This window comes from Ursus maritimus (genome assembly GCF_017311325.1).
Source record: "Ursus maritimus isolate PB19 chromosome X unlocalized genomic scaffold, ASM1731132v1 scaffold_X1, whole genome shotgun sequence".
Classification (NCBI taxonomy): domain Eukaryota; kingdom Metazoa; phylum Chordata; class Mammalia; order Carnivora; family Ursidae; genus Ursus; species Ursus maritimus.
This window is the reverse complement of record NW_024423319.1, coordinates 105,428,612-105,450,913: the sequence shown is the minus strand read 5'-3', so window position 1 is coordinate 105,450,913 and position 22,302 is coordinate 105,428,612. Positions and strand designations below refer to the sequence as shown.

Below are 22,302 nucleotides of genomic sequence, written 5' to 3'. Positions count from 1 at the left end.
GGATCCTGGGTAGCATAAGGGCTGCCAAAGGCTCCTGTAATGTGATAGGGGTAATTACCAGAAGATGGAACAACAGTGTGTTGGGAGGAAGTCTGGTTTTCTGGTAACTTTTCAAGTTTTAAGTTAAAGAAAAAGGAAAAAAAAAAAAACCTTTGAGACAGGCTTAAGTCACCAAACTGCCTGTTTGCTCTTGCCTGCTTGAGAAGAGTAAATGGCTAGACCCTTCTTCTCCAAGTTTTCCGGGGACTTAAAAGGGCTGCAGCTTGAGCAAGTAGTCCTGGCACTTTCCACACATCGCTTGAAGGAAAAACCCGAGTAACTGGTGAGAAGTACAAAATTCAAGCCATTCAAAGGCAAATAGGTTAGTTTCACTTTGGGGGTGGTGTGCAGCGGTGAGGCTTTGTGGAAGAGATAGGCGTGGAAGGCTATCTAAAACTGTATGGAGGGTGGGGGCGCTTCGGGCCACTCGCGAGACGCCAGGGGTCGGCAGCTTCCTTTCAGAGAGTTGGACTGAACTACCCCGCCCTGGCCCGCTTAGGGCGCAGGCGCAAACTCCGGCTGGGGGCGAGCAGGCGGGGCTGCAGCCCACGTGGCGGGGGGAGGCGGGGGGAGCAGGGAACAAGGGGGGGGCCGGGGCGGGGTGGAGGCGGAGCAGGTCTCGCGAGGCCGCGCCCCTGCTCACGCGGGCATCGGGCGCGCGGTTGTAGCTCCCTGACGGCGGGAGAAGTCGCGCTCGCGCCAAGGGACGTGTGTTTGCACTCGCGTGGTCATGGAGGCGCCGCTGCAGCCGCTAGCTGCGACGTCTCCGGCCTGTGGCCGGAGCCGAAGGCTGCTGCTGCTGCCGCTGCTGCTCTTCTTGCTGCCAGCCGGAGCTCTGCGAGGCTGGGAGGCAGAAGAGAGGCCCCGAACCCGGGAAGAGGAGTGCCACTTCTACGCGGGTGGACAAGTCTACCCAGGGGAGGCGTCCCGCATTTCGGTCGCCGACCACTCCCTGCACCTCAGCAAGGCCAAGAGTAGGTGGTGCCCCGCCAAGAGGTGGGGGTGGCAGAGGGAGGCGGGAGGTGGAGAGGGCCGGAGACACGTGTAGCCTGCTAGTACCCGGGGGCCTGGCTGGGGCGGCACCCCTTTGGGCGGCCTTAGGTCCCTGGGCTGGCCTGCCTGGGAGGCGGGGGTAGGGGGATGGAGAGGGGTTCCAGCTGTGAAGAAAGGGATGGGTTCTACGAATCAGATTTTGGAAGAAGTAGTGGTTACCCCAAAGCCGCAGATGAGGGAAAGAGGGTGGCCCTGGCCTCGAGTTTGTAGGCATCAGGATGTTGTGCAAACTGAAACACTTCCTCAAACATCAAAAAGTGCCTGCAGCACATCCCATCTATTTTCAAATACTATTTCAGGGAAGAATACATTGAAAAGTTAAATCATGGTTCACAGAAAGTTGAACTAAACAGAAAAGTGGCTAACCAAAATGCTCAGGACGGCAAACCTTTGGTTTTTCTGTTCTTTTTTGTTGTTGCATCTTAAAAAGACTAGTAAAAGCCACCTTCCCCAAAACCTGTATACTTAATGGGTATTCTTTTTGTTTCTCAAAAATGAAGAACTTGTTACAGGGTGTACTTGGGAGCCTCCTTGTAGGAAAATGGGGGGGGGGGAAGTGGTTGGAAGTAATGCATTTGGGTTGATGATAAACCTTGTGGCAAATTTGTGTCCTGCCAATTTGGCTTTAGGTTATTTGCATTTCTGTCCAGTGTACACAGCTAATGGCCACTTTCAGGAAGGACACGTCAGACTGGATACTGAGAAAGTTGTGGCCTACTGCATCTGGATATTAAGATTGGCCAAAAAGAAGTGGCCAGGGGCTAAAGGATGAAGATTATCTGTAGCTTTTCCTAAGGATCATTTGGCATTCTGTAGTTACATATTTGGTTCAGTTACAGCATGTTCCATGCCTGTATTCAGTAACAAAAGTAGTGTTTCACAATTATGAATCCCCAGTGTTACAGGGGATGTTGTTACAACTTAGGATGGAGTGGGAGAGATAAATGAGAAAAACTGTTGTGCCTCCTTACACATTTGCAGTTCTTTCCTACTGAAAGTTAACTGGGAGTTACTTTGGGATTTTTGTTTTTAAAGAGACAGTCTTGCACTTTTAAAATCAGAATATTTCCAAGTCCCGTTGCTTTTACTTGGCTTGGGAAGATATTTTGAAATATGGCAGCCAGTTTTTACTGGCATCACATAAATTTCCCATAAGAAACAAATCCCATCCAAGTCTGCTCGTGAAAGCAAAAAAATAATAATAGATTTCCCTTTACCAGCAAACCTTTTCAAAATTTAGATATCTGCTACATTTCTGTATCACATGTAGACTTATCTAGAATTAAAGATACGAGGACTTTTATTCATAAAATGGAATATTACAGAGCCATTAAATTTTAAATGAATTCTAGTAACATGAAAAACTTCATGATTTACTCTTCCCCTCCTTTATCAATTTTAATTCCAATGTAGTTAACATACAGTGTTATATTAGTTTCAGGTGTACAATACAGCGATTTAACAGTTCCATATATTATTCAGTTCTCATTACTGTTCCCTTTTTAAAAATGGGTGCAACATGATCCAAATTTGTGTGTTTAAAAAAGAATGGAAGGAAAGTCATCAAAATGTTAACAGTAGTTAAATTGATGGGGGGCAGATATGGGAAGAAGGGATTTAAACATTCTTTACTGCTCTGCATTTGCCAGAATCTTTGTTAACTCTGCTGTTTCTATCTGGGACAATTGTTATTTTTTTAGCAGATGCAAGGGGTTGCTTTGGGAATTCCATTTATAGTTCTTAATAAAGTAGTTGCAGTCTTTTTGCCTTATAAATGGGTGAGTTTTTTTCTTTGAACAACACTTCCACTAGTTGCAGATGACATGATACTATATATGGAAAACCCTAAAGACTCCATCAAAAAACTGTTAGAACACTGCAGTTCTTAAGTCAAAAACTCCAAATTTCCAAAATCACAATTTAAAAAAAAATTATTTTTCAGATTTGATTTTCCCTACATGCTAAAATCATTAAGGAGTATCATTGTAACATCATTACAATTATACCTCACACTTCAGTTCCCTTCTATCCAGTTCTCACTCATGGCCTTTACCTAGTTAGATCAGGATATTTATCTGAGGTAGGCTGCTCGCTCAAGATAAATAATCATGCGTTATATATTAACTTCATAGAGAAATTCATCTTAAGTTTGTCTTTATTTTCGGAGTGATCAAAAATTCTAGCTATTTTAAGCCTTACTTTCTAGGAACCTTAGTCAAACTTGAAATCAAGTATTGACTTCAATGTATGTAATGATTCTGAAAGTTTAAGTGCCATGTGAACGTGTTAAGAGAAGATCAAGGTACGTTATGAAAGTGTGTTGGCTGGAATTACAGCATGCCCTTACAAGAGAGCAGCATCAGCCATTCAGTTTCCATCAGGTCACTTGAAACCCGTTCAAGGGGGTCTCCTCTTTCAGAGCCCTCTGGGAAAATAATCCCGTGGTCTGGGATTTTAAACTTCTCACCTGACATTTGCAGATTTCCTACTCCTTGAGTGTGACAGCAGGTCTTCTGTGTGTATGTGAGAAACTGGACAAACATTTAAATGAGTACATCTAGAAGACTGCCATTAGAAAAAGGAAAATCTAATTATTTGAACTATAGGAAGTTGATTAACTTGGAGGGGTATAGTGAAGTATCCAGTAGGGTTTAGTGCAGGGATGGAATGTAGGGGGTCTGTGAGCATGCATAGAAAAACAAAGTCTTTGTCTTCACTAACCTACAACTGAAATTTAGAACTTCCTTCCATTATGAACATCAGCAACAAATCACACTAGGTTCAACAGTACGTACTTGTACCTGTTGCCAAGAGAATCACAGATATTTTTATGCCACATAATTGCAGGTATTCTGCAACAAAATTTACACTCATCACTGTCTTGGACAGTTATTAGACCACTGCTAGATCTTGCAGTTTTAAAATTTTTATTTATTTATTTGAGAGAGAGCGCACACACGCTCACGTGCTTGCCCAGTGAGCCAAAGAAGGGTCAGGGAGACAAGCAGACTCCGTGCTGAGGGTGAAGTATGAGGGGGGGGGGGGGCTCCACCCAGTGCTCCATCTCTCTCCCTCAAGCCCAGAGATCATGACCTGCGCCGACATCAATAGTCAACAGTCGGCTGCTCAACTCAGCAACCCAGGTGCCCCATAGATCTTGCAGTTTGAAAGTGTTAATAAAAAGGGTATATGTATTACTATATCACGTTTGTTTTCTATTATTTTGATAAATACATTTCACCATACTTGGCTTCCTTTGTAATTTTATATATTTTGTTTTATGCTTTCAATAACACTATCCGTAGAAAAAGTCCATAATTTCACCAGACTGCTAAAGAGATCCAAAGGTTTAGAATCCTTAATTTTTAGTGATTTCCTAAAGATGTCTTTCTGTCATCCCACCAATTTTCTCAGTGTTGTAGAACATCATATATTTCTCTTTCTTAGTTTCCAAGCCAGCGCCTTATTGGGAAGGAACAGCTGTGATAAATGGAGAATTCAAGGAGCTCAAGTTGACCGATTATCGTGGGAAATACCTGGTTTTTTTCTTCTACCCACTTGATTTGTAAGTAATACATGTACAGGTCATAAAACATCAGTCATTATCAATCATTATTCCAGAACACCTAGTACGAATTATTTTAGTTAGCTCTTCGTTCTTAAAAGGTAAGCTGAGATGAATTTTTTCAAGAAGGTAACATCCACCATGTATTTCAGAACCAAAACCCATTGACCCCAATACTTCATACTTAAATCTACATGATTGTGTTATAATGTAATCGTCAAAGAAAGGAAAGCTACAATTATATTAAGCTATACCTACTAAGGCAATAAAATGGATATTTTAGAAAGCATTTAATAGTAAGACTTATGGCACAAATTTGTTTAATGTATCTCTATTAACTAGAAAATTAGCCCTTTACAATGATGATGCCATTTAACTATGTTTTTATCATTTTTATTCTTTGCTGCATCTATTGCTTTCTTGTGGTTTGATCATTTTCCTGAAAATACTGCATATGCTTAAGAAATAATGCCTATTAATATAAATTATGGTTATTGGGGGAATTTTCTCTTTAACTCTGACAGTGAGCAGTTTAGATAAAAAGTTGACTCAAATAAATACTCTTGCAGCTTTACTCTTATCAAGGATATAGTTTTATCTGGAGTGCTTTTCAAATTCCACGAAAGTGAAAAGGTAACAAAAAGAGTCTTATCCTGACTTTTATCTTTTTTTCTATTTGAATATATTTTTAGGTTATAAAAAAGAAGTTTCTTCTGTCTTTGCCACTGTATATTATGGTCTTTTTTCCATTAGGACTAACCTAGAACTGTGTAAATAAAACCTTAAACTGGCAGGGAGGATATACTTAAACTCATCTCTATAGATTGTCTCTAGGCCAGAGGTCAGCAAACTTCTGTACAGGGCCACATAGTAAATATTTTTTGCCTTGTGATCTCTATTGCAACTACTCAACTTTGCCAATGTAGCACAAAACAGCCATAGACTATACACAAATGAATGAGTATTGTTTTCTATTGAAAGTTTATTTACAAAAAAATAAGATAGGCTGGATTTGGCCTGTGGACTAAAGTTTGCTGACCCCCTACTCTAATCCAAACAGGAAAAATCCTTAGAAAAATTAGTTCATTGAGACTAAACCAAGTCATTGAGTTCTGTGCACAACTCATTGAGACTAAACCAATGTGGATAATACATAATCTTTTAAATTAGTGAGAACTTCCTTCTTTTTAATCAACTTGTACTGTGGCCTGACTAGCTAAAATGTATGATATAACTTAATTTCTAATAGAAACCAGGAGTACAAATTTTAATATATAAAAATGATATGCCTTCTAAATTCATGTTATTATAAAACCAAAAAGTTAACACATCTGTTGAATATATAGGACGCTAAACGTAAGTCTTGAAATTAGTCTAATATAGCAGCAATATCCTGTTTCTCCCAGTGTTACTTAAAACTCCATAATGAATAAGACATATCTAAAGCATGATGTCACCAGTGGCCTCCTGGGGCAAGAAGCTAAGATCACTTCTTTCTGTTTCCATGTGATGCCAGATTGGGCCTGGTTAGAAAGGAAAAATTCTGAGGCATATGCCACAGTCTGCAAGTAGGAAAGTCAAAAACGTAACCCTTTAGTTTTCTGCCAGAACTTTTTCTCTGTCTTCACTAAGAAGTTGGATAAATATGTCTCTAGGTAGCATTTGTTGGAATAATAGGAAGGCAGGCAGGGACTGACCATTCCTACCTTTGGGAAAATATTAAAAATACATAACATAGCCCCGGTTTCCCGGGATATAATCTAGATTAGAACTGTCTGCCTGCACGTGGCAGTTCTACATTTGAACAACCGAAACCTTTGAAAAGCCTGTATTGGGCTGCAGTAGGAATTTGTCCCCTAAGTCTGTGTTCTTCTGACTTTCTTGACCATGACCTGTACACAATACAAAATCCATTTTTCATTGCCACCCAGTATACTTACATACACACACAGGGTTACATTCAGTCTGTAAGCACGAGTACAGCCGTGCTCATTAAAATCCTGAAACACTTCTATACCAAATGGTAAATAGCCACTTTCCCAACCTCCTCCCCAAGTTGCCCCTCCCACCTGGTCCCTTTCAGAAACCTCCAGAGCTAAAGCCAACTTTGAGTTAAGGTTCTTCAATATTTTTAGTATCACTCCTGAACACACACACCCATAGATATGCATGTGTATGTATGTATATGTTTCATGACTTACCCTTCTTGTATATAAAGTATTCTTGTATTTTCTATTCCACTTGTTTAAAGTGTTAGTTTAGAATTCCATAAACTAGCTTAAGGAGTCCCTACCGTGGTTCAGAAAATACTACCCTAAGGTAATATTCTCTAAACATGCTCTTCTGACAACAGGACTGGGAGACAAGGTAGAAGAGGACCTTATCAAGAAAGGGAGAGGGATGGAAGAGCATTTTCTCATCTCTGAAATAAAGATCACTGCATGTAGCTCATAGGGGTGGAATAGGAATATAAAAAAATAGTGGAATGATGGAAAATTTGTATAGATCCTTTGAAAGCTGTAAAGCACTATATAAATATAAAGCATTGTTAAATAAAAGCTAATGAAATAGGACGAGGTGCTGCCATAACAGAGAAAGGAACATTGGTTGACCACGGATCCATTAAGTTATAAAAATAACATTTATTGAGATGTAATTGGGAACTCTGTAATATAACATTTTTAATTAAATGATATTTGATCAAATAATCTTTTAGATAACTGCATTGTGACAATGTTCATATGTAAAATTGTTCTTAATATGCATTTTTATATACTAAAGATGTTTGTAAAAACTAAGTCATTTGAAACTTTAAGTATATGCATATTTTGAGAATACTGAAAATTTTTTTTAAACTTACAGCACTTTCGTGTGTCCAACTGAAATCATCGCCTTTGGTGATAGGATTGAAGAATTCAGGTCTATAAACGCTGAAGTGGTAGCATGCTCTGTTGATTCACAGTTTACCCACTTGGCCTGGTCAGTATCTTACTCTTAGATTTGTAGGAAAAAGAATGCATTTACTTTTCAATTATAGGCAGACAACTCTCAATGTGATAGCAATATAGGGGGTTTTTTGAATTTTATTTTAAGTAGGCTTCACACCCAGCGTGGGGCTTGAAGTCATGACCCTGAGATTAAGACTTGCATGCTGTACCGACTGAGCCAGCCTGGCGCCATGGAATATAGCTATCAGACAGTTTGGGAATAGAGATATCTCAGAGCTACCAGTTCAATGAAGTTACGGTAAAAATGCTCAAGGATTTTATAGGACATTTCCAAACTGGAAAAAAAGCTCAGTGCAAAAGACATTATATCTATAGCAAACACCATTGAGTTGCACGATTACTTTATTATGATAAATTCGGTAGCCTTGATCTGGAGGGGGAAAATTCTTTAAAATTCCATTTCTCTGTTATATAGTTGTCTAGTATTAAGTCAAACTCAACATAGCTTTTATAAGTATTTTTCAAGAAGCATTGATTTTCTTAATTTCTAAATACGTTTTTTAACTCATTAAACATGAAAAGATGTTTTACCTGATTAATTTTAAAGAAGTGCAAATTAAAATGACAAGAGATGCCTTTTTTTCCCTGAGTGACCAAGATTTCAAATAGTGAAAAATTTCATCCAGTGGTGACAGAGGTGTGAAGAAATGGTCCTCTCACACATACAGCTGGTTGAGCATTTCTGGAGAGCAGTTAGGCAGTATATTTCAAAATCTGAAGTGTGTGTGTTGATGTGAATTTTTCATGCCCACAATTCTGTGCACAAGATTTTATGCACAATAAAGATGGTTTACAATTATCTTCATTTTAAAAGTTAATATTCATTTCATTAAAGTAACAAATTCAAAACAACTTTTTATCCAATTATATATAAACATTTGTATAACTAAAATTTTAACTGCATGAGCTACAATTTAATTTTTATTCTCTTAAGTAATTAATTCTCTCAAGTATTCTTAAATGCAGTTGTATATTTATTTGATTTCCTTTAAGTATCTCAATTTTCAGATAAAACTTCCAAGAACTTAAGTAATTCTTGCAAATCTAATAGACAAATATGGTATGCCTTAAGTCCTTTAAAAATGTTTCTTTACTATTTAAAAACTGAATAAAATTTCACATTATACATTTAAATTGGAATCACAAAGTGAAAATGATGGTTTTAACTTGCTTCATCACTTCCATAGTAATTCTAAATCTTTGTAGGATTACAACATAAATCCACTAAGGAAAAAGTTATATCCGCCCAAATAATTTGGGATTGGCTTCTCAAGGATTCTGAGCTGGATAGGTTTCATATCAACCAGAGATTTCCACTTGGATGTCAGAACTGGGGCTGCAGACATCTGGAGCAGTATTTCCGTTTGCTAGCTGCTCTGTCAGTGCCCTCCCACTGGGACACCCACATTCCCTGGTTTCAAGTAAAAGAATGCTTAAATCTGAAGACTGATATGTCTGAGATTGTAACTAACTTCCTTCCCTGCTTCAAGTGGACTTTGCATTCCTTTGTCTCAGAATATTAAAATATCATCCATTTGTATTCTCTCTCTCTCTCGAGGCTTTGTCTTGTGATCACAATTCTGAGGTTATTGTTATGACAGTGTATAACCTTTGATCCATCAATTCATCTTCTAGGAATTAATCAAATAAGTGTGCAAAGTTGACAATACATAGATGTTTCCAGCAGTGTTGATAAAAGCAAAAGAAAAATGGAAATAATTTAAATGTCTAGCAATAAAGATTGGTAAAATAAATACCGTGTATGTCAATACTTTAAAAATGTGATATGTATCTCCATATTTATTGTTTAAAGGAAATGAGTATATTAAGTCCAGAGTAAAGGCAAAAAATAGAATGTATATTAGCCTGTTTTTGTTAGAGAAAGAATGTGTATGTTGTGTGTTCATTCGTACATGTGTGATGGAGACAAACAGTGCTGTTTGGATACATACATTTACTTCAATCTGAGTGGTAAATGTTTTGTTTGTTAAAGGATTAATACCCCTCGCAGACAAGGAGGACTCGGGCCAATAAGGATTCCACTTCTTTCAGATCTGACACATCAAATCTCCAAGGACTATGGCGTATACCTGGAGGACTCAGGCCATACTCTTAGGTACCTTTCAGTGGTTTTATATTATGACAAATCCAAATATATTTGTAATCCTCCCTGAAATGAAGTTAGAAGTTACAAGGTTTGATCAAGAAGAATTATTTGCTCTATTTGCAAAAATAGAGTTTAAATAGTTGGTGAGTGCCCTACTTAAATCATGTGAGTATCCTAGTCTGTTAAAGCTGGAAAATTTAGAGGTCTTTGACCAACCCTATCATTTTACAGATAAACAGATTCATAGAACTCCGTGAATTTAGCCAAAGTTACATAATCAGTTAATAGCAGAGCCCACACTTGAACCCAGGTACCCAAACTCCTTGCCTATTTCTTTCTCCTCTTTTCTAAAATGACTCCAGTAATGGTTTTTCTAAATATAAGTATCCTAGTATTTAGCAAACTTGTGCCTTGGGGAGTGGGACAAATTAAGGAGGTACCACTAGAAGTCTTTGATAAAAGGACAACTTTAGCTTAAAAGAGTTGTAATTTTATTGTCAATTTGCTTTGCAGTGCTAATAGTTTCTTTTTTAAAATGTTTTATGTGAAGGTGCCAGTATTTTATAATCCTGTTTTTTAATAACAACTTGACATAGAACTCACATACAACTCACCCATTTAAAGCATACAATTCAGTAGCTTCTAGTATAACCAGAGAGTTGTGCAACCATCACCACAATCAATTTTAGAACATTTTCATTACTCTAAAAAGAAACCCCATACCCATTAGCAGTTACTCTCCCGTTCCCCCAATCCCCCTCCCCTGGCCCTGGGCAACCACTTACCTACTTTATGTCTCTCTGGTTGCCTATTCTGGACATTTCATGTACATGGAATGCTACAGTATGTGCTTTTTTATGACCAGCCTCTTTCACTTAGCATAATGTTTTCAAGGTTCATTCGTATTGTATCATGTGTCACTACCAATAGTTTCTTCTTTTGTATTTGCCAAGTCTTTAATGTTTTCTCCTTTCATAGAGTTTATGACTAAGTTAATTCTCAAAGAGTAAATATGCCGCTATAAAGACTGAAGCTATTTTAAAATTTGGAATTATTTGAACATTAACCAAGTAAAACCAAGTAACCCCGAGATCATGACCTGAGCTGAAATCAAGAGTCAGCTGCTTAACCGACTGAGCCACCCAGGCACCCAAGGCAGATTTGTTTTTGTGTGGTGTGTGTTGGTATGATATATGTTACCAAAGTAAGTTCAAAATTTCATATTAGGCTCACTTACTTCAGAACAGACTTCATCACCATTGACAACCGTTTTCTACTGTAAAAGTAGCTACATGAAAGAACACCCATATGAATAATAGTTAACAGTTTTGCCTGAGTTTTGCCAAATTGATGTAGTCCAAGGAGAGTGAGCTCTGGTTAGTTCAGACATCATGGTGCTCATTAAAAAAATATACTGTAGGATAAGCAGGAACATTTTAGTAATGTTTAATATGATTATAAAATAAAATTTCATATAATAGATAAATAATTCCATGTATTTCTGTTGAAAATAGATCTCATTATTATTTATAATACATGTATGTAAGCAATTAGCCCTAGTACCTGAGGTCTTTTTCTAAACCAAGTTTTGGGTTGAAATCCATATTGACTGAAATAGACAGTAAAGTCTTTTGGAAATTTTTGTTTTCCTCTGGTCTGCTTTAACTCTCGCAATGCCATTCCATCTCACTAGCGGGTCTTTTAAGTTAAACTACTCCATTATTCCCTAGGCCAAAAAAGTGAATCACACATACACACATTTAGAGGGAAAGGTAACTTCGCTTGTATTGGAGACTTTGTCTTTTCCACCTCTGAAAAAGGAAATGCAAAGATGTTCTAAACAGCCAGTGGTAAGAAAGATGGATCACTCCTTTACCCAGAGGAAGACTTTGCTATATAAATTCATCATTTCATTAACAGTGCATTAAAATCCCAAACCTAGTACTCATGAAGATTTAAATAGAAATACAACAATACATTGTATAGACAAAAACAAAACTTTAAAGCTACCATTTGACAATGATAATCCCAAATTATACAGCAGATAAGCATGGGTATGAGGAGGGGGATGTATTTGCGTGTGTGTGTGTCCCAGTCAAGCAGGCATGTAGTGTGTTGTTGGTTCTGCAGAACATCTTTCTGTGTGGACGGCACAGGGATCAGATTAACTAATATTTGTCTTAATGGAGATGAAATGACCTCACCTCTACCACTCTTGTATTTTACAGGGGTCTCTTCATTATTGATGACAAAGGAATCCTAAGGCAGATTACTCTGAATGACCTTCCTGTCGGTAGATCAGTGGATGAGACACTGCGTTTGGTTCAAGCATTCCAGTACACTGACAAACATGGAGAAGGTACCCTTTCCTTCTAAGCATCTTAGCCTTTTGATTTTTTCATTTGACAGATGATAGCATGATTAATTTGGTTTCTTAGTCAAAAAGTAATTTGGATGGTTCCAAAGTCCTCTAATTATTTTCAAATTATTACCTGATCTTAGCAGATCCAGTTATTACTTAAAGTGCTTTTAACAAAATGTCACTAATATATTCTACTTACAGAATAAGATGCAAAAATATTATTTGCACAGTCCGCAGAGAAAAGTTTCTGCTACTATAATTTTTCAAATTATGTTTCTGTAAGCTTAAAATGTGCCAGTCTGGCAATATTTAGTCATGCGGGGGGGGGGTGTGCATGTTTACATTATTTGACTTGGCTTTTTTCCTCAAAGCTGTTTGGTATCACACTAGTAATCCATCAGTTCATCATTTCCCTCCAAGTTCTTGCAGTAGCTAAGTGGAAAAGGTCAGATTTTGCTAAAATAGAACATACATTATATATTCCTTTCAAAAGTGTAACTCGGTGCCTGAGTAAGGGTGCATTCTAAATAAAGGGGAAATGCCACTTTCCTAGTAATTTGAACTCTTATTTGACAAACAGCAAACTGTGGCATTAGTACACAGTACTGCAGAAAACAGAAGATAAGCTTATACTGGAAGTTTATGTAAATTCAGAGATTTTGCCATGCCCCGACTTGTCGGTTCACCAGATTCCCAAACCTTCCCACTTTATTAGGGGCACACTCAACTTGGTTTCTTATATTGTAAATGTAACTAGACATAATTGGCAAAAATGGACATAGATTAGCTGCTGCTGATAAACTCCATGGCTGGAATTTTTGGTGCAAGCAGGCAGGCAAACAGTAGTCAAGTGGTCGGCAGCCTAGAAGTGTTCTCATCGCTATAGGCTCTTTTCAGTTTCATTTTGGAAAAAGAAAAACCAAGAGTTGCTGAAGAGAACTGAAATCTGTTTTTAAACTGTCTTTTTGCCAATTTTTGTTCCTTTCAGTTTGTCCTGCTGGTTGGAAACCTGGTAGTGAAACAGTAAGTCAAACTGATTTTTCTGTCAACGGGATAGCTGGGGCCAAAAACTGCCAATCTTAGAATAATCTTCCTTTGTAATAGAACTATCTTGATTTTATAAATGAAGTAAACATTACTAGACAGAAATCATAAGAGCACAGGCATTCTTTGGACCGTAGAGAGTAGCTGAAACTGGAGAAAGCAGAATATGAGACTTAATACTGTGAATTTTAAAGCCAACTATCCACAAAAAATATAGCACCAAAAAAAAAAAAAACCCAAAGGGAACAGTGGAGACCTGATAGAATAAAGTCTTAGGGATCATGTATGGAATCTCTTCCTATATTGTGGGCCAAGAAAATAGTCAAAAGCAAAACCTTTCTGTATATAATAAACTTTTGAGAAAATCTGGCTTAATTAACATTGAAGCTAATGAGTCTCTCCTTATCATTTGAAGGAAGACTGAAATAGGTATATCCTTTCATTTAGGGAGGCTGTATAATTTATAGGCAATCCCTGAAGTAGTCTCTGGCCAAAATACAATTTGGAAACTTGCTTGAACCTTTTTTAAATAACATGTTTATCGGGGCGCCTGGGTGGCACAGCGGTTAAGCATCTGCCTTCGGCTCAGGGCGTGATCCCGGCGTTCTGGGATCGAGCCCCACATCGGGCTCCTCCGCTATGAGCCTGCTTCTTCCTCTCCCACTCCCCCTGCTTGTGTTCCCTCTCTCGCTGGCTGTCTCTATCTCTGTCGAATAAATAAATAAAATCTTTAAAAAAAAAAATAAATAACATGTTTATCTTCCAAAAATCAACAGTTCTATACAAACTGGAGTTAGGAAATTGACAAATACTAGAGCATTGGAGGAAGAAATTATTTAGGATAAAAGAAAAATACAGATTCCTAAGACTTTCTTCTTTAGCAAATCAACAAAAGTACCATTAATCATAGACAATGAGAGGTAGAAATTCACTCTAACCTAACAGATTGGGGATGGTAAAGTAACATTTCACTGATTTTGAACCAGTTTTTGATGAGTTTGCAAAACAGCTTTGCCTTTGTGAGTCAAAGTTAAGGTTACAGTACAAATTTATTTACCTCTACATAGACCTGATGGATCTCAAAGATAGGTATGAAGGTAGGCATTAAAGGTACTTTGAGCACTAGGTACTTTAAATTATACATGAGTCATTAGGTTAGCTTACAATTATTGACTGAGGCTTCCAGATAGAAATAGGAATCAGAAGCTGCAGGCATCGCCTGAGAAGCCTTCGAAGGCATCTCTGGAGGGGTCTTTGAAGTAGTAGGGGGCATGTTCCCCAGGAGCCGTAGCAAAACCCAACAGTGAGTGATGAGTAAGCTCACCATCAATCACATGCTTGTACTGAGAGATCAGCAAGAGCTTGCACGAGGTACAGACTAGGTACAGGATGAGCTGTTCACATTTCAGAAAACATGTTGCCTATCCACTAGATTCGCTTTTGGAAAGGCCACAAGCCCCTTTGAGAATCTGATAAAAACCATGATTCTCCCACCAAAAAATTCACATATCTAATCACATACTGTGTTTGGGCATTCCTTTCTTTGTTCTCAGCTTTATTGAGGTATAAATAGATAAACAGAATTGTAGATATTTAAACTATACAGTGTGAAAATTTGACATATGTATACATTGTGAAATGATTACCACAATCTGATTAATTAACAAATCTATCATCTCACATGGTTACACTCTTTTGTGTGCAGTGAGAACACTTAAGATCTACTCTTTTAGCAAATTTCAAATACACAAAACAGTATTAACTATAGTCACTGTGCTGTACATGACATCCTCAGAACTTTCGCATCTTAAAACTGAAGGCTTGTACTCTTTGACTGGCATCTCCCCATTTCCCCCACCCCCAGTCCCTGACAACCACAATTCTACTCTGTTTCTATGGGCTTTCTTTCAACAGACGTTTCTTGACCACCTGCTATATGGCAACTAGTCAAACTATTACGATAGGCAGATGGTATTTATTAGTGAATACCACAGCCAAGGTCCGTACCCTCAGAGTTACATTCTAATTTTAGATTGTGGCAAATGCTTTTAGAAACAGGTTGATGAGAGTTGGTGGGATAGTGCCTGGGGTGGGGGATTAAGCTCAGGAAAGACTTCTAAGATGACATTTAAGTTGAAACGTGACTGAAGAGAGGGAGCTAGTCAAGCATAGAGCAGTACAGAAAGAAAAGCAAGGGCAAGATCCTGAGGCCAGGAATCAGCTTAGTGTGTTCAAGAAATGTCAGGAGGGCCTGTGAAGCAGGGACAGAGCGAGGGAGTAGGGACACCAGTGTCATGTGGCATGGAGAATGGGAATATAGTGAAGTAATGGAAATGTGAAGTCTTTGGTGACTGTGGTGAGGGCAGCAACTAGTTTGGAGGAGTTTCAAAACAGATCTGCCTCACTTCTCTCCTGTATATTGCACAGGCCTGATTGGTTGCCCTGACCTCAGCTTCTCTCCTCTTTAGCGCATATTACTCTCCAAACCAGGACCTTTTAGCAGCCGTCCAGTACTCACGTGACAAAATCCAGATACTTGGCACAGCTTTCAAGCCTTTGCACTGATTGTATCTACCAGCTTCTCCCAGGTCATCTTCCCTACAATTCACACACGCACACACACTGTGTTCCCACCAAGTCCCATGCCTCACTTTTCCCTGAAATAAGCCCTGCTTTTTCACACCTTTATGCCTTTGCTCGGTTCTTTAACCTGGAATATCTTCCCCCTTTCCTAAATTCTACTCATCTTTCAAGACCAACTTAAATGCCACCTCCACTCTGAGGCCTTCCTTGATGCCATCTCAGCCTCCATTCAGGCACAGCCTGCATCATACACGATCATATTATGCATTGCGTTGAAAACTTGTGTACATGCACATCTTTTTCTCAAAGACAGGGACTTGAGTGTAGTTATCCTGGTACCCCCCACTGCCCAGCACACTGTTGGCACACAGTGCCATATTATTCCATAAGTATTTGCAAATTGAATTTCAATGCAAAGAGATTATAAATTGGCAAAGATGGAATACTCCTTGAAGTGATACCTGAAAAATTATGTAATATTTATTATATGCTGAAGAAAAATTCTGAAGAAAATGCATATAGAACTATCATAAACTGATTACAGTAGGTTACTTTTTATATGTAGGGACAGATGTACTTTACCCATAACTATCAAATAATATCAATATGAGGTCAAATCATATTAGAAATTTCAAAAAACTATAGTAGGGTTCTAAGGCTGTGATCCTGTTAAGGAGGGAGCGTGGTTTTTTTTTTTCTTTCAGAGTATTTGTTCATTCACTAAATAGTTGTTGAACATACTACTTCTTGTATTTGAGTATTTTTTTATTTTGCAGTTTGAGATTAAAAGGTTGCATTCTGGACCTCCAAAAAAATCCATTTAATGGATAAAGAAAATGTAGTATATAGTGGACTACTACTTAGCCATAAAAAGAATTAAATCTTACCATCTGTGGAAACATGGATAGACCCAGAGGGTATCATGCTAAGTGAGATAAGTCAGAGAAAGACAAATACCATATGATACCATATATTTATATAAACATCATATATTTATATAAACACCATATATTTATATATATATATAAACACAAAACAAAACAGAAATAGACTCTCAGAGAACTGATGGCTGCCAAAGGGGTTGGGGGTAGGGCAGTAGACAAAATACATGAAGGGATTTAAGAGGTACAATCTTCCAGTTATAAAATGAATAAGTCATGGGGATAAAAAGTACAGCACAGGGAATGTAGTCAATAATATTATAACAACTGTGTATGGTGACAGTGGGTGACTGGACTTATTGTGGTGACATTTCATAATGTACATAAATACTGAATCACTATAATGTACACCTAAAACTAACAAAATCTTGTATGTCAAGTATTTTTTAATAAATAAAAATTAAAAATCCATTTGAACACACTGCCGCCTTTCAGGTTATTGTGGCATACCAACATTTCATCAGCAGATAACTTTAAAAATACATTAACATCTGTAGCCATGCTCTCTTAATGTGTTTGACTTAATTAGATCAAACCTGAAGATGTCATGAAAGCCTGGTGGCCAAGAGAAGAGCTGTAAGTAAATTTTGGGATGCTTGAGTACAGATGTTAATTTATTAACAGATTTGCCTTTTGGGATAGGTGAGATTAGTAGGTAGGACAAATCCAGTTTTTCCTATATATATAATTTGGGACACAAAAGTCATCTTTATCTTCTTTAGTCAAGAGAAGGGCAACTAATATCTGACTACTACCGATGTATTTTGGCTTTTAAAATAAATACTTTGCAAACATCAATTTGAAGAGATATGTGCACCCCTATGTTCAGTGCAGCATTATTTATAATAGCCAAGATATGAAGGCAACCCAAGTGTCCATGAAGAGATGAACGGATAAAGAAAATGTGCATATACACAATGGAATATTACTCAGCCATAAAAATGAATGAACTCTTTCCATTTGTAGCAACATGGATGGTCCTAGTGGATACTATGCTAAGTGAAATAAGTAGAGAAGGATAAATACCATATGATTTCACTTATATGTGGATTCTAAAAAACAAGACAAATGAACTAAAAACCAAACAGTATTACATATAAAAAACAAACTGGGGGTTGCCAGAGGGGAGGTGGGTTGGGAAAGGGCAAAATAGATGAAGGGGGATTAAGAAGTACAAACTTCCAGTTCTAAAATAAATCAATCACAGAGATTAAAAGTATAGCATAAGGACTATTGTCAATATCATAATAATTTTGATGACAGATGAGAACTAGACCTATTATAGGGATCATTTCATAATGTATAAAAATATCTATGATGTACACCTGAAACTAGTAGGATACTGTATGTCAATTATACTTTAATAAAAATTAACATTTTTTAAATAATAATTTGCTTTTTTTTTAACAGATAATTCCAGATCCAGCTGGAAAACTGAAGTATTTCGATAAACTCAACTGAAAAATACTTCCTCAGGTTACAATGCTTGAATGTTCTCAATAAAGTTCACCGTTTTAGTACCATATTGTGTGATAGAAGTAATTTCTTGAAGAATATAAAACTCCCTAAAGTATTTAGAGTTCAAGTTAAACACTGACGCCAAAAGATAGGCAGTTACTCTCTATCTTCCCAAAGTAAGAAATGTCAGATTGAATCAAACTAGTAACAAGAGTAACTAATATTTATGTAATACATGTCATGTGCCAAGCATTGTGTTAGATTAGGTACATTATTTCATTTAATCCTCAAAGCAACTCTTTGAGTTCTTCATTTTTTTTTTTAAGATTTATCTATTTGAGAAAGAGAAAGAGAGCGGGGGAGGGGGGTGGATAGTCTCAAGCGGACTCCATGCTGAGGACGGAGCCTGATGTGGGGCTCAATCCCATGGCCCTGTGATCACGACCTGAGCCAAAACCAAGAGGCAGATATTTACCGACTGAGCCACCCAGGCTCCCCAGGCTGTATCTTCTTGATTAATAATTTCCATTCCATTAATAGTTTTCTAGCCTCCAGTTCAATTTAGGTATGTTTACAAGGAAGACAGTTATGTTCAGGTCTGTTCCAAAAAGCTAGTCATTAATGTTTCATTCAGTGTTCAGCAACTTTTGATCATCTACTCTTAAATACCTGGCATTTATCAAGTAACCAAAGACAAATTTCTGTTCCCAAGGAGCTTAATATTTGATTACTGAGGCAGGTGCTGATACTGTAGTAATTTGGGGGGGTACCTAAAAATAAAGACAATACATCCTGAGTCACCACTTTCATATTAACTGGATAATGTAAATAGCCTATGAAAAAAATAGCATTAAATGCACTCCTTCTCAATGTCTTTTATAAACTACCCCTTTAAACAGCTTACTTCTGAAAGTCCACAGATCCAAAATTATATCCTAAAAATGATCTAATGTAGCCATTTACTGAAGACAGGAAAAGTAGTGTTCAGAAAGGAGAGTCCCGTGCCCTGCTGGAGACGGTAGGCCCTGGGCCTGACTGGGGTGCAGCTACAGGAAACCTATTCCCAGAACATGCTGACCTACCATCATCTAGAGCAGAGGACATGGTAATGTCTAAAGATATTTTTGGTTGTCACAACTGTGAGAGTGCCACTGGTGTCTAGTAGGTACAGGCCAGGGGTGGTGCTACACATCTTACATTGCACGGGACAGCCCCCATAACAAAGAATTATCTGGCCCAAAATGTCAATAGTGGTAAGGTTAAGAGACCCTTCCCTAGAGACAGCTGCCAAGTACTTAAGGAAAGGAGGTCAGTGTGGTTTAGTAGCTGCCTGCACAGCAGAACAGCCCAAGCTGACAGCAGCAGCTTCTCCAAAATAATACACCAAGAGGTAACTTCAAGCTTCTACGAAGTACACTAGGCAGTGTCTTTTCAGGGCACTGGTACATAGATGACATCTATAATTCCCTGCATCTCCCTCAAATTTCTGTTCTTCCGTGGAATATTTCCCAGCTAAGCCTCACCGGTGTTCTGCACTTCACAATGATAGTGGCAGACTGCTCCTCTGGCGATTTTAGTCTCCAGAATCTCATGCAAGGACTCATTCCCCACTCCTGTAATTAAATTTGTACCTAGCTTTTAAAAGGAAAGAAAATGTTTATCAGTTACTATGTATTTAGTCTTAGATAGCAAAGCAACTTTTACCAATTCCATTAACATAACACAATTTTGGCATAATGTTATACACTTAGATAAAATCCTAAGAATATGTTTTTAAGATCCACCTTCCTAAGGCTTAAGCTTACAATTTTTTAAATTAACAAAATCGAAAGCCAAGTCAAAACCCAAATTCACCTAAATCATGCATTTGTTCATACAGAAAATATGACCTACACATGTGCAAGGTACTTGGCTGGCGATGTGGATAAGAACACATGAAACAGGGGCGCCTGGTGGCTCAGTCGTTAAGCGTCTGCCTTCGGCTCAGGTCATGATCCCAGGGTTCTGGGATCGAGCCCCACATCGGGCTCCCTGCTCAGTGGGAAGCCTGCTTCTCCCTCTCCCACTCCCCCTGCTGTGTTCCCTCTCTTGCTGTGTCTCTCTCTGTCAAATAAAATCTTAAAAAAAAAAAAGAACACATGAAACAATCCCATCAAGAAGCCCACAGTCTCCCAAATGAAAGCATACAAAAGGAGCAACACAATTTAGTTTAAGTGCTAAAACCGCCAACACTGGTGGTAGCTCTAAGGGGACCGGGGGACAGTGAGCAACGACAAGGAAAGACAGGGATGAGGGAGGCTGACCCACCGGCAGGGAGTTCACATTTCCTACTCCTCCACTGAAGGCCATACCATCTACAAGTGTACTGTCCCTTAAAAAAACAAACAAAAAACAGTATCTGTGACCCAACCTCAAGAGAGAAAACACTAACTGGTTTTCGCTCTCATGATAATCTACTGGGAGATAGCAGGTACTTGAGAGTTGATTGATTAGGGTTAGAGGTGTGTGGCCAAGGTTACATGGAAGTAAAAATTGAATCTCATGAACTTCAAGCTCTGGCCATTTGTACAGCTCAGTCAGGACATCCGAAACTGGATTTACAAGTTTTCTATTAAAGGTAGTATGCTGCACTGTGACCCAAAGGCCACAAGATGGCGCCAGGCAAACCGAAATGACTGAGCGACTTGCTGCGTTCTAGAACCATAGGCTAAACTAAAAGGACTATGACTCAAATGGTTTTTTGTTATTGTTGTTTTGGGTTTTTTACAACTCTGATTCAAAAATTAAATTTCAGCACTGGGTATTATACGCAACTGATGAATCACTGAACACTACATCTGAAACTAATGTTGTATACTATATGTTGGCTAATTGAATTTAAATTTTAAAAAATCTTAAAAATTCTGACCAATTCAACCTAAGTACAGCTCAAGTAGGCATCTTAATATGTACTAAGTGTACTCCTTCCATCAATTACCATGACCCAGTGAGTACATTTTACACTGATGTAGTACATCCATAAATCTATGTGCCATGAACATGCAGAACAAGTTTCACATACTTACCATTACTAGGCATGATGCATTCTGACCTTTTCTTTTTGTTATGTTGGTCACAACCCACTAAATGTCATGACCCATAGCTTTAAAATTAAATAAATAAATACACAGTTTTCTTATATATGATAGATATAGGTACATATAAAATCAGGATAAAATAAATGCCTGGTATATCAATACCTTGCCATGTATAACTTTCATTTTACTTCCATTAGGGTTTTGTTCATTTGTTTTAGCCTTACTATTCCCTCTGTGAAAGGTGTACAATTTCTGTGACACAAACCAAAACATCCTTTTTTTTTTTTTTTTGGTTACTCTAATCCTTTCTCTGAGGTATTAATTTCTCAGTGGCTCTGGGTTACCGAACGGTTTTCAGAAGGGCCTGTTTTATTCTGAGGCTCCTTTTTTTTTAGCATACACATCTTAAATAGAACTTGATTTTTAAGATGATAAGCAATATACTCATTAAAATAGTTCACTAACCAAAAAACTTTATCAAGTGAAAGAACAGAGGCCTAAATCAGGGGACTGGAATGAGGAGAGTGCCCCAGAAAATGCCAGTTGCAGACCTATAGGCGAGACTCACGGGCACAGCCATTCAGGCCAACACTGCTTCACCCACAGCACATCACACCACCTTCCAAAACTAGACCCCCAAGTCCCCCTCAGATTGATCTTCTTGGATCAAAATAATTTTATGACAACAGTTTCATCTAGAAGCAATGTGATGAGTCAAGGACCCCTAAATCCATTTTTGAACTTGCTAAATCCTTATTTTTAATTCCTCTTTCCTGTTACCTATTTTACGGCAATTCATTATTTGTTGGGGGGGGAACATTCGCAAGTCCATTTAGAGAATCAATCACACACGTAGTAAAAAATTATTCTATAAGGGAATTAAATGCCAAAAATATTTCAGTCATGCTCATCTCTCATGGTTGGAGACCTGACTGTATTCTGAGATATTGTGTGTGTGTGTGTGTGTGTGTGTGTATATATATATATACATATATATATGTATATATATTATATATACCGTATATATGTATATATATTATTATATATACTATATATATAGTATAG

At 38.0% G+C, this 22,302-nt stretch overlaps 1 protein-coding gene across 2 annotated transcripts; it reads left to right on the top strand.

Moving 5' to 3' along the window:
• Positions 1–660: 660 nt before the first annotated feature.
• PRDX4 (peroxiredoxin 4) lies at positions 661–18,225 on the top strand. 2 transcript variants are annotated; one of them, XM_040633494.1, is made up of 8 exons: positions 661–1,013; positions 4,540–4,657; positions 7,520–7,636; positions 9,659–9,781; positions 12,001–12,131; positions 13,123–13,157; positions 17,232–17,278; positions 18,113–18,225. In XM_040633494.1, exons 1-8 carry the CDS (start codon positions 770–772, stop codon positions 18,114–18,116), a joined length of 819 nt encoding a protein of 272 aa, XP_040489428.1. In that variant the 5' UTR covers positions 661–769; the 3' UTR covers positions 18,117–18,225. The 2 variants fall into 2 exon arrangements, with proteins under 2 accessions (XP_040489428.1, XP_040489420.1); XM_040633486.1 differs by lacking the exon at positions 17,232–17,278 and having other exon boundaries at positions 662–1,013.
• The last annotated feature ends 4,077 nt before the right edge of the window (positions 18,226–22,302 follow it).

What these genes read in the sequence shown, in the direction of transcription:
- PRDX4 (XM_040633494.1), top strand. Translation starts at nt 770, where the DNA reads ATGGAGGCGCCGCTGCAGCCGCTAGCTGCGACGTCTCCGGCCTGTGGC. An exon ending in CAGTTTACCCACTTGGCCTG is followed by an intron (nt 7,637 to 9,658) that starts GTCAGTATCTTA and finishes TGTTTGTTAAAG; the next exon opens with GATTAATACCCCTCGCAGAC. An exon ending in CACTGACAAACATGGAGAAG is followed by an intron (nt 12,132 to 13,122) that starts GTACCCTTTCCT and finishes TGTTCCTTTCAG; the next exon opens with TTTGTCCTGCTGGTTGGAAA.